At 49.2% G+C, this 18620-nt stretch overlaps 1 protein-coding gene across 3 annotated transcripts in view; it reads right to left on the reverse strand.

Annotated features, from left to right (window-relative positions):
• Nucleotides 1-285: 285 nt before the first annotated feature.
• Nucleotides 286-18620, reverse strand: part of ATF6 (activating transcription factor 6) — a 233779-nt gene continuing 215444 nt past the window's right edge. For all 3 annotated transcript variants that reach the window (XM_067532515.1, XM_067532514.1, XM_067532513.1), the window contains exon 16: nucleotides 286-4164. In XM_067532515.1, coding sequence (XP_067388616.1) covers nucleotides 3956-4164 — 209 coding nt within the window. In that variant the 3' untranslated portion in view covers nucleotides 286-3955. The remainder of the gene's footprint in view (nucleotides 4165-18620) is intronic.

An 18620-nucleotide genomic window follows, 5' to 3' on the forward strand; every position in this document is an offset into this window, starting at 1 on the left:
AAATCAATTCAAAAGAAATATATAACATCATTTGTTACAGCCTCTCCCCTCACTCAAAATTGTGCTCAAATGTCATTTTGTTTAGGAGAGCATGAATCAAACGCTTTGGATTGTGGAGATTTGCATCCAAGAGGTCGTGCTGGTGCTCTGTGTGGCTGCGGGCGTTAGACTGTGAGGGACAGAAACAATTTATTTTACGCCAAAATCATGGTTTTTTTTCCCTTAAAGTGTTGCTCAAAATGTAACAGAAATATTTCAGTGAAATCAAAACAACACGTCAAGTAAAACAGTTCTTAGGATGATTTAAATATTCCCCTGCAGTGACAGAAATACAGACATCAGCATTGCATTGGAAATGGGAGCTATATACGAGGGCTTTATAAATTAGAACCTGAATAGATTAGCTTTCACCATCTAAGGTGAGTGAAGGGCAAATAGAAAAACAGAACATCACATCAGGCTGAAAAGGATGATTAAAAGAAGTCCACTTTAATAATCTGAAGTACCAGAAACGTTTTTTTTGTGTGTTTTTAAGCAAGATGATGCTATTTTTACCTGGGCTGTCCCTTCAGATAAAAACAAACTACTCAAGATCAAGGCGTCCAAATTAATGTGTTGAACTCTGCACTTTAACTTGTGCAATCAACCTTTAAGATCTCTAGATTGGCTTCCAGTATTCTTGCTGTCTGCTCCAGCAACACAGATTCCCACAATGAGATTTGCAGGCAAGGTGTGGAAGCTATGCAGATGAGCTTAACAGAAAGTTTAATGGTTAAGACACTTAAATAACACAACAGAGGCTAGTACAATCCTTAGAAACGCACACATCTTTCATCACAGGTTTAATCACAGCTGGATCTCTTCAATGATCTGCTGTGCCAGAATGCTGGTAAAAGAAGGTTAGCATAATTGCAAATTAAACACTTCTAACCAGATGTTCCTCATGGATCATTACAGCATCCACCCACAGCTGGTAGGTCTGCAAACACCATTGTACGCACGGGTGCAAAAGACGAGTACATGGACTGGGAAAAGGTGTCCACGGCCCCTCCCCTCTCAGAAGGTAAGCATTAGCAGACACTGTCCTGGCAGGGGATGTCACTGAATGCTTTTACTGAGCATGCGCAGGAATCTTGTGGCTAAAATCCCCTTCAAACTGGGCACAGAATGTATCCCTGCAAGTCAGTAGCTTAGCCCTAACGTACAGTGCCATCAACTGGGAAGCAGGAATGTGCTCTCCCAAGCACCCACAGAGTGTCACGGCAAACCCGCAAATCCTCCCCCCCCATCTCCTGGCATATCACACTAGTCAACGTGCATGTCGGCTACGAGCACGGCTCTTCTGCCAGAGCTCACGACGACATCTAACAGCTAGTGTAAGCTACATCTTACAGAGTCATCAACATGCCAGGGACTCTTCTTTGTAAAGCAAGGGCACTCCCAGTGCCTGCCGGTATCACTCTGGGGCCCTGGAAAAATGGCCACTGTGTAGCAAAAGAGAGTGGCTCTCTGCTACAGAGGAATTCACCTCCGCTGGTAACTCTGGTTCGTCCAGCGGGTGCTCGACTCCCAACCCCTGCTTTAGAGAAGCATTTCTCTGCCCTGCTGCCTGGTACTCATTTAGCTGTCCGGCCTGTTACTAGCAATGCAGCTTGGGTTCCACAAGGGCCAATCCCCCAATGCCAGCAGCCCAGGCTCCACACAAGGGAAAGGGACCCCATAAGAATGGGGACCCACTAGCACACAATTAACATCCCGTGACGGCAAGTACAGGAATAGTTCAGCACGGTGACCGGTTTCTTCTCACTGGATTTGCTTAACTTGGATCAGGGCCAAACTGCTCCTACGTGGCATTTAAAAAATAAAATTCCCGTATTGACTGAAATACGCTGCAGTGACTCTAAACACACACAGGAGTTGGCAGGGACAGTGCCTCCTTAGTGACTGGGCCTGAGAGCTCCAGATGGGTCAGTATTGTTCTAGACAAGTCTCAGCTCGTAGCAGCAACTCTATGCTGCAGCCAGGACCTTTCTATGGGGATTGGGGCCACTCAGGGGTCTGACCTCACGACTCAGCCCATGACAGATGACGGTGGCAGTTACTGCTTGGAAAGGCAAAGGTGCACAAGGTCCATGTGAGGCTCTTTAAAAAACCACTGCAAACCAACAGGCTCTGTTCACACCGGGCCCAAAGGAAGTTCATTCTTAAAACATTTTGTGCATTTTCCCTCAAATCTCCTTTTGAAGTGAGTGTCTGAGGTTTGTTTCCACAGATATTAAATTGCACATAGCTCGGCTTTCTCCAGAGACCCAGTGATCCCAGGATAATGCGGGCTGCTGCACTAGGAAAGGGACTCAGCACGCCAAGGGGACAAAGCTTTCCTCGGTCATAAGAATGGTTTAAAAAATGCTATTCAGTTCCCATAAGGAGCTGGCACAAATTTCCCAGCAAGGAATCAAATGGCAGGAATTCTCTTCTAGGGGTGAGAAGAAGCAGGTGTTTCCAATCACCAACACTCGGGCTGGGGCGGGGCAAGAAGAGACAGGAGGCCCCCTCTTTTCTGTAGCATTATTTATGGTTCCAACCTGCTCACTCCAAGGACAGAATTTCCTGCCTCCCCGTCCCCCCCCCAGTATGCAGTTCAGCAGGGGAGGCGGGAAGACATGCGCCTGGAGGGTGAGCAGCAGCTCAGTGAGGTAAGAAAAGAGGCAGTTGGGTAGAACAGGATTCAAAGGAAATACATTCAGACTGAGCAGCCAGAGAGTTTGTAGTGGTGCCGCTATTAGACTGGAACAATCCCCACCATGTCCTGAGCACTGCAGGAAGTTAAACTAGGGGATCCTAGTGGTCCCTTCCATCTTAAATTCTAGTCCAAATCCAGCCCCTCCTCTTCCTCCACGAGGGCAGCAGCTCCTCAAGTGGCAGAGCTGGTTTTGCTCTGCAGGGGAGGATTTCTGGGGGCCGTGCAGCGTGTGCATGCTCTGCCCCGTGCAGAGCTTGGCTGTATAGGGGTTCCTGCGTGGACCCTCCCTCTGTCCTGCCTGCAGGGGGGCCATAGCAGCCAGGCCAGCTGTTGTGTGTGGCTGCCCAGTGCCCAGCCTGGACTGGGCACTGTGTACAGAGCAGTGTGGTTCCCTGCGCCCAGCTCCAGACAGAAGCTGCAGCCGTTCCTCTGCAGAGTACAAGACAAGGCTGGTTCGAGGAACTCCATGTTCTCGCTGCCCCTCCCGCCATCGCTAAACGTGCCCGTTCTGCTCTTGCGCTCTTTGCTAATACGTGTCAGTGTGAATAAATAAATACTGTGACTCTGGTCTTCTACTGCAGCCTCCCTCCACAAAATCCCCAGCTCCCCATAAATAGCAGCTCACCACCCCGTCCTCTGGAGGCAGGGCAGGGGTTATCCCCATTTTACAAAAGGGGGGCACAAACACAGAGGTCAAGGTGTTATTCCAGATCATAATAGCACGTCAGGTCCTGTCCTCCTGGCCCCAGCCCTGCTCGTTGATCATCAGGCAAGATGGCCACTGCCAGACATCGCCACCCTTCTGCCCAGGTTCCTTCACCTGCCTGCCCTGTCCCCGCAGGATGGCTGTTTGCTCGCTGTCATTCCCAAGTGGATGTCAAACACTGCACAGGGACATCATGGGACGAGCCTGGGCAGGCACCCCAGCAAAGGGACAGGGCAGTGTTGGGGTGTTCTGGGAAAACGATCCATTTGAGCAGTCGTGTCAGTACTGGAATTACGCCCAGGCGGAGCCCTCTGTCATTCAAAGAGCCCTGGAATGTCTCTGGATCAAAGGCCAGCCTAACTGCAAGTGAGAAGGCCTAGTGCTAGAGCGGGGATCCCAGCTCTTCTCCCAGGAACAGTGATTGCAGTGAAGGTGGCCTTGGTATCCCCAAACATTTCTGCCTCCTTGCTGAGCTCCAGGCCCTGCAGTTGCGAGGCTTCTGGGAGCTACTGCGGTGATTCGACGATGGCACTCGTGGTGTGGGCTGTCTCAGGGACAGTGGGTGCAGAGCTGTAGAAGGTGTTGCTCCGATTCCCTTGCTTCTCTCGGAGATACGGCGGTATGGAGGAGCTTTTGATATGCAGAATCCTGGTGTCCATCACTTCACAGTCTATCTGCATCATCACCTCGTAGTCCTCTCCGTTTATGACTTTCTCTGCAAAAGGAAAGAACAAAGTTAGCACCATAGCAACGTCCCGTTTCTGTTATGTCAGCCGAGCTGCACCACCGGCCGGTGTTTCTGATCACCAACAGTCGGGCTGGGGCGGGGCAAGAAGAGACAGGAGGCTCCCTTTTTTCTGTAGCACTGTTTATGGTGCCAACCTGCTCATACCAAGGAAAGAATATTGCCCCCTCCCCAAGTATGCAGTTCATCAGGGGAGCCGGGAAGGCAGTGGTGGCGATGGGGGTCGCCTGAGAAACACCTGCTGCACTCAACAAGCAAATTCTGACAAAAATGATGTGGAAAAACGAGGGGGGTGAACAGCTTATTGGTGTCCATCAACAAATGCACCCCCTGCCTGCCAGTAACGCCCAGGCCTCTTCGCCATTCTGCCCAGTAGATATGCCTGGAAGCAGCCTAGCTTCGGTGCAAACAGTATGAAGGCAATCCTGGCCTCTTGCTTACAGCCAGCACCGCTCCATGATGGAACCGCCTCCCGGGCCCCGCACCCGTCCCATCGATAGCATCTTGGAAACCAGCGAATGCTGCGCAGCGAGGAAGGACTGAGCTGTGCAGCAAAAGAGAGACCTGCAGTCCAGAATACTTCCAAGAGTCAGGCGCACACTGACACTGACTGGCTCTTGTGCTGGAGCTAAGTCGTCCCCCAGCCTGGCCACACTCTTCTACTTCTCATGTTCTGTGCCCAGAGAGCTGGCAGGTGAAAATGATGCACTTGCGCAGCTAAGGCACAACCAGCACAGGTGTCAATTTACAGTGATGTTGGAAATTAATATGGCTCTTTAATTTTCACTTCCTCTCACCTCCACAGTTCTCACTGGAGTTTGCACTGAGTAACTGTTATTACTGCACTGCTTTCTTGCGCTATCACAGCACTCACAACGATTTTAAGTAGGGCCTATTTAAAATACTGAAAACACTGATTTTCACTTCGTTTCTATTCGTTGTTTAAAAATGCCCCACCACCCTGATATTGGGAATCCAGAAGAATTTCTTCACCAGATTATAAAAATGTTAAAAGATAGTAAATATCAAACCACTTAGCTCTGTCTCATTACTATTCCCCTACTGCGATCAAGCCCAGACATTTTATTATGTACTGCACTTCAGTCTGTAACGGAGAGCTGTAGCGACCCTCTGTCGCTAAATGGTAACACATGGCTTAATAGTTTGATGGGCACATTTGAAAAACTGATTTAAGAGGGAAAAACCCTTTGAAACCAAGATATAAAGGTACTTTCTAAGGCCTTTGGACATAAAGAGATTTCATAAACCACATGCATGCAGTCACTAACTGGAGTGTGTAAGGTGCAGGGAGTCTTGAATCTGGGCCTGCAGAGCTGTCAGGCAGCAGACACCTCCATGCTACCATCCAGCAGCAGCTCTAACCACCTTGTGCTCCACTACCCACAACCTGCTGTGGACACAGACCATGGGAAGTCCCACCTCACGGTGGCCAACAGGCAGCAGCTCCTCTATATAAGCCCAAGGGGGATTCCAGGAAGTGTCCAGGCAACAGCATGGATCTCTTGTAGTTGCCACAACCTTTCCTGCTCTTGAGCTCCTGGTTTTAACCTCTCTGATTCAGAGCTTGCCTCTTGATCTGGACCCTGAAACCTGCCTTAGACTATGATCCTTTGTACTGAGCCCAGCCTGGAACCTGACTAAGAACTCCTCTGCTAGTCTCAGCCTCAGGTTTGACCCTGCCCTGATCCTTGGTCCTGACAGCCCTTATCAGGATCCTGGCAGGGCAGGGGCATCAATCACTCAGCACTCTGCATGCCGGTGACGTGATAACAAGGGGAAATTTTAGCCAAAATGCCATAGACAGTTGGGCCAAGAAAAGATATTCCCTCCCCACCATGTCTCTCCAATATCCTGGGACCAACACAGCGACAACACTGCAAACAAAAACTGCCATAGGCATTGCTATGACCATGCAGAAGAGAAAGGAGCTCAGATGTTTAGGGTGAATGTTCCCAGCGCTAGGGAGCCTCAGGGCTGAGAAAAGCCCCAGCTCTGCAGCCAGCCAATCCTATCCAGCAGCACCATTCACTCTGGTTCTTTACCAGAGATGGAAAGTTTGGGCATTCCTGTCTGGACTTTTGGGATGGCCCGTTGTAGAGAGGGGCCAGTCCCAAAGCCTGGGCCTTGCAGAGTCCGTCTCCACAGTTTGGCTAGTGGTTATAGCTGGGTATGTGCCACACATGCTCATTTACCTTTGGAGACAATTGGATTCCTTTTAAAACAATGCTTTAGCATAGAACTCAGGGCCGGGAGGAAAGAACAGATCACCGTTATAGATGGGAATACAGTCCTCTGCCCTGCACCAACCCTCCCTGCTAATCACCCTGCCAGGACCTGTACCCAACCCACAGCACTTCCACTGCCTAGAGCAGGGGTTCTCAACCGGTGGTACGTGTACCACTAGTGGTACGCGGAAGACGGCTCGGTGGTACGCGCGACATTTCCTGCCACCGAATCCCCCTCCCTCGCCGCCGCCACGGAAGATTGCCGCCACCGATTCCCCCCTCGCCGCCGCTGAGATACCCTGCTGCCGCCGATTTCCCCCCCTCGCCGCCGCCGAGAAACCCTGCCGCCGCTGATTTCCCCCCCCTCGCCGCCGATTCCCCCGCTCACCGCCGCCGAGAAAGCTTGCCGTCTGCGAATTGCTTTCCGCTGCTCCCTTAGAGAAACCCTGCCGCCGCCGCGAATGCTGACTGCCGCCGAAAGTGCCACCCACACTGCCGCTGAAAACGGTCAAACGGTGGCAGGGTTTCGGCGGAGGGCATTGGTCCCTGTATGTATCCCCGCCGCTGCCGAAAGTGTTCCCCCCCCTTTTTTACCGAGTTCCATTCGGGCCAGGTACAGTGACTGTACCTGACCCGAGTGGTACTCGGGAAAAAAAGGTTGAGAACCGCTGGCCTAGAGAGTCTGTGTGTTTGCAGAGCGGCTAGGCATTGAGCTGGCTGGGGAATGCGATCAAGGGGGTGCTTACTATCCAGAGTTTAAAGATGGGGGGGGAGGAGGGGAGGTTTGACACTCCTGAGTCACTGAAAACAAAGCCAGCATCTGTGGGATCTTTTAGATGGGACAAAGAACCAAGCTCAGATTTTTGCCTTCAGAGCTAGGAGCTCTCAAGTCAGCAGAGTTTGCTTCCTGTGCTTCGAGATGGAAGATGGTGCAATGGAAAATGCACGGCTCACAGGCATGCAGTACACGTTGCCAATTTTACCGCTTTCCTGAATTAACTTTGATTCTGGCTGACGGCTCACAATCAGGGCTGCACTCACCTGCAGAAATCATTACATCACACGTGTCTGGTGCAGTAATGAAAAGCAGGAGACAACCTATTCTAAGGGGCTGACGGGCTGCGAGGAAAATGGGAATACTGGATTTCCCTCGCACGCTGGGTGTGATGCCCTGTGAGCAGAGCCAGAGCTAGCTGTGACTGCCAGGCTGCTGCTTCAAACACTGGACAACTGGCCAATACTTCTGCAAATGGGCTCTTTTCTCGGGGGTTGCAGGAGTTGGCTGGGGGAGGTGAAAGGCCTGCAAGGCCTGAGGCAGGAGTGTCCCCAATTGGAGCCTTTAATCTCCTGCCTTCTGAACCCCCATTCTCCCTGCCAGCTTGGAGTGTCCTTGGCTTTGCTGCTGGTCTGTCCTCTCCTGCCTGCGCTCCTGACACATGGCCAGAAGGGATGTGGTTGCTGCTCTGTTCACATGCAACAAGTGGCTCAATGCTCAGCCTGTCCACCGGAGCCGGGAGCATGCTGATGACTGGTCTGACTGTGGGAGAGGCCTGGGCTGGCTCTTGCGGGTGCTGAATGAAGGAAATGAGAGACAGAGACATTTGGAGGACGTGGGAAGTGGTGGTGGTGGTGGTGGTGGTGGGGTTGGGGGGGGAGGGGGGACAAGAGGAGAAACAAACCCAAATCCCTCTCGAGTCCTGTGCACTCTCTCCCGTGCTGCAACCTGGTCTGTGGGACCACTGAGCCCTCCAAACGCACCAACCTGGGATGCCTTTCACACTGGAATGCTGAGGGCAAGCTACAAACCTCGGATAGGCAGGCAATGCACTTGCAGCCATCCACAGGCAGGGACACACCCAGCTGAGTTACATGCATGATCTCCCAGCCACTCATGAACCATCAGTAGAGAGGCTCCAGCAAGTGTTCCCCAGTCTTGCACCCCAGAACTGTACCATCTTGCACTGGTCAGAAGCCTGGCCAGTGTAAACTCATTAGCTAGTTCACCATTCCGACAAAAGAGGAGTGGACGTGCAGCAACCTTTGTTAACCTGAGCTGAGATTTCCCAAGCACTTCAACCAAAACACATTGTTTTACGTGAAACACAGAAGAGATTTATTAACTACAGAACGAGAGATTTTAAGTGATAAGTGGTCAGCATAAAGGTTAAAGATAGTTACCTTAAGAAAATAAAAAGTAAACACGCATTTTAAATCTTAAACTTTTAGTCTAAATCAGAATTGAATCAAACAGGTTTTCTCACTCCGACAGATGGTGCAAGCAGGTTACAGCTCTTCAATACACAGACTAGACTTCCTTTCCAGCCTGGGACCACCCTTCCTCAGTTCAAAGTCTTTTTCTTTCTAGTGTTGAGATGGGAAGGAGAAGTGAGAGAGGCCTCTCTTTTATACTTTACCCCAGCTGCTAGAAAGATCCTTGCTGTGATGTTGGGGTCAGGCAGCCCCACTGGTCAAGCAGTTTCCATTGCCTATGTGCCTTCTCTAAGGAGGCTCTGGGATAGTAGATTGGGTGTTGATGATCCATTAATCGCCCACATGGCTACTCTTTTGCTGTAACTGAAAGGCTGGTTGGAGGTGTTCCCAACCTCACAACATATTTCAGTAGCACACACAGCAATACTTCATCACTCCACGCACAATGATAATACAGACAGTGCAACAGGACGTTAATGTTCAACAGATCAAGACTTTTAAAATGATCCCTCACAAGGCATTCTTTGTACAAAACATATCCTAATCCTATCACAGTGGTGAGTAGGAGGGTTCTAAGGGGCTACTTTGAGGTACAGTATCACCCATGTAAACCTCTATTGCGCCTTTGGAGAAAACCTGACAGCTCTGGCAGCAGTGCACAAGATGACAGAGAGCTTCAAGCTCATAGGAAGCAAAGTGGGTCAGGACTTTTCCACTGTCTCATGTACCAACTGATAGAAACTCACCCTCTGCCCGCACTCCTGATATGGCGTGTCCTTCCACCCCATTTACTGGTGCTTGACTTGACCTTTGGGCCAGCAAACACATCAGAAACTCTGGCTGGGGAAACTGGGTGCTCTGTGGAATCAGCAGCAGGAACCAGCAGGGAGACAGGCTGTTGGCCAAGGCAATGCTGGCAGGGGCCTGGAAGAAACTGGCTTTGAGGAAGGGAGTCACACAAGGAGTGGGAGGCAATATGCCTGGGGCAGGGGAGACGGCCCTGGGGAACAGACTGCGTGTAGGGTTATAAGGAACACTGGAAGGTGCGAGGAGCCTCTCCCTGTGGTGGGCACAGAGCAGAAGCATGGTTCCCTTTGATGTGGAGAACCGAGAATGAGACAACACATCCTTCGTGCAATGGTGGTTAAGGCTACAGAGGACCCAGACTGATCAAGAAGAGGGAGCACACAATCACGCTCTGGGTGGGCAGGGAAACTACATGCACTGTAAGATTTTAGGGAAGGGACGGTCTCTTTGGTCTGGCTGTGCAGAGCCCAGCACAGCTAGGCCTGATCCAGGCATAGGGCCCCAGGCACTCCTACAATACAGATGCTAACAATAACAGAAAACAAGGGAATCACAGAGCCATGGGGTTAGAAGGGACCGCAAGGGCCACTTAATCTAACCCACTGCCAAGACGCAGATGGAAATCAGGATTCCTGGGTTCCACCCCAGCTCCGTCAAAGACTTGCTATGTGACCAAGGGTGCCTCTGAGGGTCACTTGTCACTGAGGGCTAGTTTTCCACGTTAAATGGAGTTATTTTACCTACAGGACTGCATAAGGTTGTTCTGAGGCTTAATTCACGTATGTCAAGTGCATGGCGATCTTTGAATGAAAATGCAAATATTATTGGCATTAACAGAAGAAAGACACCATGGTAAGTGAGTGCAGCTGTGTGGGGTGTGCTGTGCTAGAGGGGGGAGTACCTGAGAGACCAGGTGTGTGACTGGTGCAAGTACAGCTGACTGTGGGTGGGTGCTTGTGACTGGTGAAGTTACAGGCATCATTTTGGCAGTTGGAGGTTTGTCTGTTTGAGTGATTGATTGGATCCAGGTGGGGTTAATTGCGGGGGCAGGGCTTTGAGGGGTAAGTGCAGGGGCGGGGCAACTGCCCCAGCCTTATAAAAGGCAGCCAGCTGCGAACCAGCTGTGCGGAGAACAGAGGGGCAGCTAACAGAAGGAGAAGGAGAAGGAGAAGGAGAAGGAGAAGGAGAAGGAGAAGGAGAAGGAGAAGGAGAAGGAGAAGGAGAAGGAGAAGGAGAAGGAGAAGGAGAAGGAGAAGGAGAAGGAGAAGGAGAAGGAGGGAGTTTGCCTGCGGAGAGAGCCCACTGCAGGTTTTTGCCTTACAGACGTTGCTGAGCAGGAAATTGAGCATCTGAGGAGGCTCTCAGAGCAGAGATATGGAGATGGAGCGATCCGTTGTTGTCACCTGCACTGGATGTGCTATGTTTGTCTTCCTCCCACAGGATAGAGATGACTTCATCTGTACCAAGTGCAGGCTGGTTTCCTTATTGGAAGAGAAGGTTAAAGGACTAGAGACCCAAATGTCAACCCTGCGGTGCATTACAGAAAACAATGTCTTTCTCCATCAGGCACAGGCAGAGTGTAAGGAAGATTCAGAGAAGGCCGGGCAGGTGAAAATGAAGAACGGGGAAGAAAATTGGCAGCATGTGACCTCCCGAAGAAAGAGAACCCATGTGCCCACCATGCAGATAGAAGTAAGGAATCGTTTTCATCCTCTCTGCACAAGTACTACGGCGGAGTATGATTTGGAGGACCCTTCCGAGGGAATGGATCATCAGGAGACCCATTTGATCAGAAGGCAAGAGATGCATTCTCCTAGGGATGGGGGTTCCACGACCACCATTCCAAAGAGGAAGAGAAGGGTGATGGTGGTCGGGGACTCCCTCCTAAGGGGGACGGAGTCATCCATCTGCCGTCCGGACCGGGAAACTAGAGAAGTGTGCTGCTTGCCTGGAGCTAGGATTAGGGATGTGACGGAGAGACTGCCAAAACTTATCAAGTCCTCAGACCGCTACCCCTTCCTGCTCCTCCACGTGGGCACCAATGACACTGCCAAGAATGATCTTGAGCAGATCACTGCGGACTATGTGGCTCTGGGAAAAGAGATTAAGGAGTTTGAAGCGCAAGTGGTGTTCTCGTCCATCCTCCCTGTTCAGGGAAAAGGCCCAGGTAGGGATAGTCGCATTGGGGAAGTAAATGCGTGGTTACGCAGGTGGTGTCGAAGGGAGGGCTTTGGATTCTTCAATCATGGAATGCTGTTCCAGGAAGAAGGATTACTAGGAAGGGATGGGATTCATCTAACGTAGACAGGGAAGAGTATCTTTGCAGACAGGCTGGCTAACCTAGTGAGGAGGGCTTTAAACTAGTTTCAACGGGGGACGGGGACCTAAGCCCGAAGGTTAGTGGGGAAGAGGGACACCACAAGGAAGCAGAAGTAGGAGGGTGCAGCAGGGGAGGCCTCCCGATTCATAGTGTGAAAGTAGGCCACTCGGCTACTTATCTCAAGTGCCTGTACACAAATGCAAGAAGCCTGGGAAACAAGCAGGAAGAACTGGAAGTCCTGGCACAGTCAAGAAACTACGACATGATTGGAATAACTGAGACTTGGTGGAATAACTCTCATGATTGGAGCGCTGTCATGGATGGGTATAAACTGTTCAGGAAGGACAGGCAGGGGCGAAAGGGGGAGGAGTTGCACTGTATGTAAGAGAGCACTATGACTGCTCTGAGCTCCAGTATGAAACTGGAGATAAGTCAGTTGAGTGTCTCTGGGTTAAGCTTAGAAGCAAGAACAATAAGAGTGATGTCCTGGTGGGTGTCTGTTACAGACCACCTGCCCAAGAGGATGAGGTAGATGAGGCTTTCTTTACTCAACTAGGGAAAGTTTCCAGTTCACAGGGCCTGATTCTCATGGGAGACTTCAATCACCCTGACATCTGCTGGAAGAGCAATACAGCAGAGCACAAACAGTCCAGGAAGTTTTTGGAAAGTGTTGCGGACAACTTCCTGGTGCAAGTGCTGGAGCAACCAACTAGGGGCCGTGCTTTTCTTGACCTGCTGCTCACAAACAGGGAAGATTTGGTAGGGGAAGTACAAGTGGGTGGCAACCTAGGCAGCAGTGACCATGAGATGGTCGAGTTCAGGATCCTGACGAAAGGAAGAAAGGAGAGCAGCAGGATACGGACCATGGACTTCAGAAAAGTGGACTTTGACTCCCTCAGGGAACTGATGGGCAGGATTCCCTGGGCAGCTAATATGAGGGGGAAAGGAACCCAAGAGAGCTGGCTGTATTTTAAAGAGACCTTATTGAGGGGACAAGAGCAAACCATCCCGATGTGCAGAAAGAATAGCAAATATGGTAGGCGTCCAGCTTGGCTTAACAAAGATGTCCTTGGCGAACTTAAACACAAAAAAGAAGCTTACAAGAAGTGGAAGGGACTAGGGAGGATTATATAAACACTGCTCGAAAGTGCAGGAATGAAATCAGGAAGGCCAAAGCACAATTAGAGTTGCAGCTAGCAAGGGACGTGAAGGGGAACAAGAAGGGTTTCTACAGGCATGTTGCCAACAAGAGGAAGATTAGAGAAAGTGTGGGCCCCTTAGAGAATGAAGGAGGCGACCTAGTGACGGAGGATGTGGAGAAAGCTGAGGTACTCAATGCCTTTTTTGCCTCTGTCTTCACAGACAAGATCAGCTCTCAGACTGCTGCACTGGGTGGCACAGAATGGGAAGGAGGCGAACATCCCGCAGTGCTAAAGGAACAGGTCCAAGACTATTTAGAAGGATTGGACATTCACAAGTCCATGGGGCCGGATGCAATGCACCCGAGGGTGCTGAGGGAGTTGGCTGAGGTGATTTCAGAGCCATTGGCTATTATCTTTGAAAGCTCGTGGCAACAGGGGGAGGTCCCTGAGGACTGGAAAAAAGCAAATATAGTGCCCATCTTCAAAAAAGGGAGGAAAGAGGATCCAGGGAACTACAGACCGGTCAGCCTCACCTCAATCCCTGGAAAAATCATGGAGCAAGTCCTTAAGGAATCCATTTTAAGGCACTTGGAGGAGAGGAAGGTGATCAGGAACAGTCAACACGGATTCACTAAGGGAAAGTCATGCCTGACCAACCTGATTGCTTTCTATGATGAGGTGACTGGCTCTGTGGATGTAGGGAAGGCGGTGGATGTGATATACCTTGACTTTAGCAAAGCTTTTGATACTGTCTCACATAGTACTCTTATCAGCAAGTTAAAGAAGTATGGGTTGGATGAATGGACTATAAAATGGATAGAGAACTGGCTAGGGCATAGGGCTCAACGAGTAGTGATCAATGGCTCCATGTCTAGCTGGCAACCGGTCACAAGCGGAGTTCCCCAGGGGTCGGTCCTGGGGCTGGTTTTGTTCAACATCTTTATTAATGATCTGGAGGATGGGGTAGATTGCACCCTCAGCAAGTTTGCGGACGACACTAAACTGGGGGGAGTGGTAGATACCCTGGAGGGTAGGGATAGGATACAGAGTGACCTAAACAAACTGGAGGATTGGGCCAAAAGAAATCTAATGAGGTTCAACAAGGACAAGTGCAGAGTCCTCCACTTAGGAAGGAAGAATCCCATGCACAGCTATAGACTGGGGACCGACGAGCTGGGCAGCAGCTCTGCAGAAAAGGATCTGGGGGTAACGGTGGATAAAAAGCTGGATATGAGTCAGCAGTGTGCCCTGGTTGTCAAGAAGGCTAATGGCATATTGGGCTGCATTAGGAGGGGCATTGCCAGCAGGTCACGGGAAGTGATTATTCCCCTCTATTCGGCATTGGTGAGGCCGCATTTAGAATATTGTGTCCAGTTTTGGGCCCCCCACTACAAAAAGGATGTGGAGAAGTTAGAGAGAGTGCAGCGGAGGGCAACCAAAATGATTAGGGGGCTGGAGCACAGGACTTATGAGGAGAGGCTGAGGGAACTGGGCTTGTTTAGTCTGCAAAAGAGAAGAGTGAGGGGGGATTTGATAGCGGCCTTTAACTACCTGAAAGGGGGTTCCAGGGAGGATGGGGCTAGGCTGTTCTCGGTGGTGGCAGATGACAGAACAAGGAGCAACGGTCTCAAGTTGCAGGGCGGGAGGTCTAGGTTGGACATTAGGAAAAAGTTTTTTACTAGGAGGGTGGTGAAGCACTGGAATGGGTTACCTAGGGAGGTGGTGGAATCTCCATCCTTAGAGGTTTTTAAGCTGAGGCTTGACAAAGCCCTGGCTGGGATGATATAGCTGAGGTTAGTCCTGCTTTGAGCAGGGGGTTGGACTAGATGACCTCCTGAGGTCCCTTCCAACTCTAATATTCTATGATTCTATGATTATATGGTTTGTGTGTCCTGGAAAAATGTCTGTCTGTGCTTGCAATTCCCTAGTCATTTAGTGGCATATATTAAGCATTAACCAAACATTACCCACCAAGTTTTTTGCTTACCAGGATCAGAGCTAAATCCGCACTTCAACGTGACAACAAATTAGTACAGTTACAGCTGGTGTGCCTATGCATTTCCATTTTAGACCCTCGTGTTCTGTTGTCAATAACTTTCGGACTCTTTCAATTTTTAAGCTAAAATTCTCAAGGCCTGCTCTGTCATGATGAATTGTTGTGGAAAGTTTGAGCAAAGATGATTCAGTCACTCTTGAGAATGTGGATAGAGGAGACAATAACGTTTCCACCTCAGCTGCTTGTGGGGACCTTTTTTCACCAGCTCTAGCTGATTTGGTTGGGAAGAGAGAGACGACATTTTGTAGGGAAAAAGCCATTAAAGTGTGGCTTTGAGAGCTTGGTCGAATTCTATTTTGATTTGGGTGAGTTAGGCGAAGTGTACACTACCTCTTACTTTGGCATAACTTACATTGCTCAGGGGTGTGAATAAGCCATCCCTGAAGCGATGTAAATTACACGGACCTAAGTGTCTTTGTGGACAGAGCTATGTCAGCAGGAACTGAGCTCCTCCTGCCAAGATACCTATTGCCGATTGTGGAGGTGGATTTATTATGTCAATGGGAGAGCTCTCTCCCATCAGCATAGAACATCTTCAACAGATGCCTGCAGCTGCGCTAATGTAGCACTTCTAGTGTAGACTAGCCCTTAGAGTCTGAAAGGAAGGTTTAAAATCACACTCAAACATGGTGGTTCAAATGCTGGAAGGCACTGGTGCCTTGCCTCAGCTAGGGTAATGCCGTGCAGCTGAACCAGCAATGCTGTGGGTGGGATTTATTTGCTAAAATGCTCTACTGTATCGTAGCCATGGCCATGGCCTACACTTGCAGCTGCACATGTTCAACCCTGGCTTAGCTCCCCCACTCCTGATGCAGTATACGTTCAAAGATTTTAAGGTTAGAAGGGACCATTATGACCATCCAGTCTGACCTCCTGCATAACACAGGCCAGAAAGCTTCACCCAGTGACTCCTGCATCCAGTCCTTAACCACTGACTGAGTCAGAGCAGATCTTTTAGAAGGCGACACCCAATCTTGACCTAAAGATGCCAAGTAACGGAGAATCCACCACACCCCTTTGTGGGTCTCCCACCTGGGTCTCTGCAACTGTGCACTGCACTGTGTATTGCTAATCTTTGGCTCCATCCAGTCTCCCTTCTTTACAGTAGCCTAAGGTGCTTAAACCCAATCCTTCCTCTCCAACTCCCAGTAAGCTCAGCCATGTGCCCCAGAACCCTGGGCCCAGAAACCCTCTACAGCCGACTGCAACGAGGTGGACAGGCTGTCAGGCTGTCCAAAATTCGGCTGGGATTGAAAGACCCAGAACTCAGTGATGTTGCTGTACCTAGGCTCACAGTTTGTCTACTGGAATGTTTGCACTTTCCAATCTGCATTAAACTTGGCTGCTTTCCACTAACATAATGTTCAGAAACAAATTTCTGCGGGCATAAGCTTATGCCCACAGAAATTTTTTAGTCTTTAAGATGCTACAGAACTCTCACTGTTTATGCTGTATACAGACTAACATGGCTACCCCTCTGGAACTTCTGTAGGGTTATGTAAGTGCAAAGAAGGAAACAGGTTCTTGTAAAGGAATTTGGATTTATAAATAGATTTAATGCACCTCTTTACACTTAATAACTTACAGCCCTGTGTGCTATGCCACCTCAGAACAAAACTTCAGAATACATTGGGGTCGTTTAAAAAGCTATAGTTTGTTTTTATGTTGAACTGCCACTTTATCTTGCATCTAATTAGTTGTCAGCATTGCTTAACTACAGGAATTTTGAAAGCAATGATTCAGAACAATGGACATATAATTTGGAAGCAACAGAGGGGGAGAAAGATCAGGGTGTATTGGTTGATCACAGGACAATTAAGAGCCACCAGTGTGACGTGACTGTAAAAAAGGCTAATGAAATCCTAGGACGCATCAGGTGAGGTATTTCCAGCAGAGAGAGGGAGGTGTTATTATTATTATACCAGTCACTCTTGAGACCTCATCTGGAATACTGTGTGCAGTTCTGGTCTCCCATGTTTAAGAAAGATGAATTCAAACTAGAACAGGCGCAGAGAAGAGTTATTTGCATGATCAAAGGAATAGAAAAACTGCCTTAAAAGAAAAGACTCAAGGAGCTTGGCTTGTTTAGCCTAAGCTAAAGAAGGCTGATGGGAGATATGACTGCACTCTATAAATACATCAGAGAGATAAAAACCTTCTGAGAGGGAGAGGAGTATTTAAGTTAAGCGCCGATCTTGGCACAAGAACAAATGGATATAAACTGGCCATCAACAAGTTTAGACTTGAAATTAACAGAGGAAAGTCATGGGTGGTGATAGTACTGCTCTACTCGGCATTGGTTAGGCCTCAGCTAGAGTACTGTGTCCAATTTTGGTAACCAATGTAGAGAAAGAATGTAGAGAAACTGGAAAGGATCCAGAGGTGAGTGACAAAGATGACCAAAGAGATGGAACGCAAGCCGTACCAGCAAAACCTAAAGGAACTGGGTGTGTTTAGTTTGGAAAGGAGGAGATTGAGGAGGGACATGATAGCAGTCTTCAAATACTTGAAAGACTGCCATAAAAAAGATGGAGAAAAGTTGTTCTCACTTGCCACAGAGGGCAGGACAAGAGGCAAAGGGATCAAACTACAGCACAGCAGAGTTAGATTGAATCTCAGGAAAAACTTCCTAACTGTACGAACAGTCGGACAATGGAGCAGACGGCCTTGGGAAGTTGTGGAAGCTCCTTCACTGGAGGTTTTGAAACAGAGGCTGGAGAGCCACCTGTCCTGGATGGTTTAGACACAAGAATCCTGCATACAAACTTAACAATAGAGGATTATGCTAAACAGAAATAAACCACGGTTAAATCAAAATAAGCATGTCCACAAACAAAGTGTCACCATGGTTACTAAATTATTCTAAAAACACACCATTCCTTAATGGAATGTGTGTGAACAAGGCCTTACACGGCATGACATGACAACCTGTCGTTAAAGCTGCCATCCCTCTGGTTAAATGAGCCTCAGTCACTCAGATGCAAAGCACTAGGCAATTGGTAAGAGGACAAAATAGGACTCGGCAAGGCTGGTCGTATGCCTAAAGCAATGGATTGTGACTTCATGTGTCCTTGGGCAACTCTCCCAAGCTCTCTGTTCCTCAATGTCCCCTTTGTAAAATGGGGATAACACTTCCTCCCTCCCAGGCTCTATCTGTCTCGATTGTTCAGGAAGTAAAATGCTTAGGGCAGTCTCCTACTCTGTGTAGTACAGTGCCTAGCACGATGCAGCCCTGATCTCAGTTGGGGATTCTGGCACTACCATAATACACATAATGTCCAAAACCCTCTCTTCTGGCCTTCAACCAACCTCACCTAGCTCATCATCATGTAACCTTCTGCCAGGCAGAGTGGGCAGCAACAAGGGTATGGTTCAATATGTAGGGGTTCCTCTTAACAAAACAAAACAAAACTGACTTGAGCCTCCAACACAATAATCTGGGAAAACTAAAGCTCACCCTGGGTGCCTCTCAGAGGTAGTACTTCCCCTCTCACATGCACTGAGTCTGGGTATAACAAAAGAGAACTTTTACTAAAAAGAGAAAAGGAACCCAGCATTAATTTGGGAAAACACCACAACCACATTCAAAAGCATGTAGCCCTAAGCAAACATCCACCCCACAGTGCATTAGGCAGTATCCTCTG

The sequence above is a fragment of the Emydura macquarii genome, unplaced genomic scaffold (genome assembly GCF_026122565.2).
Source record: "Emydura macquarii macquarii isolate MOO-44397 ecotype Brisbane River unplaced genomic scaffold, CSIRO-AGI_Emac_v2 contig_3287, whole genome shotgun sequence".
Lineage (NCBI taxonomy): Eukaryota > Metazoa > Chordata > Testudines > Chelidae > Emydura > Emydura macquarii.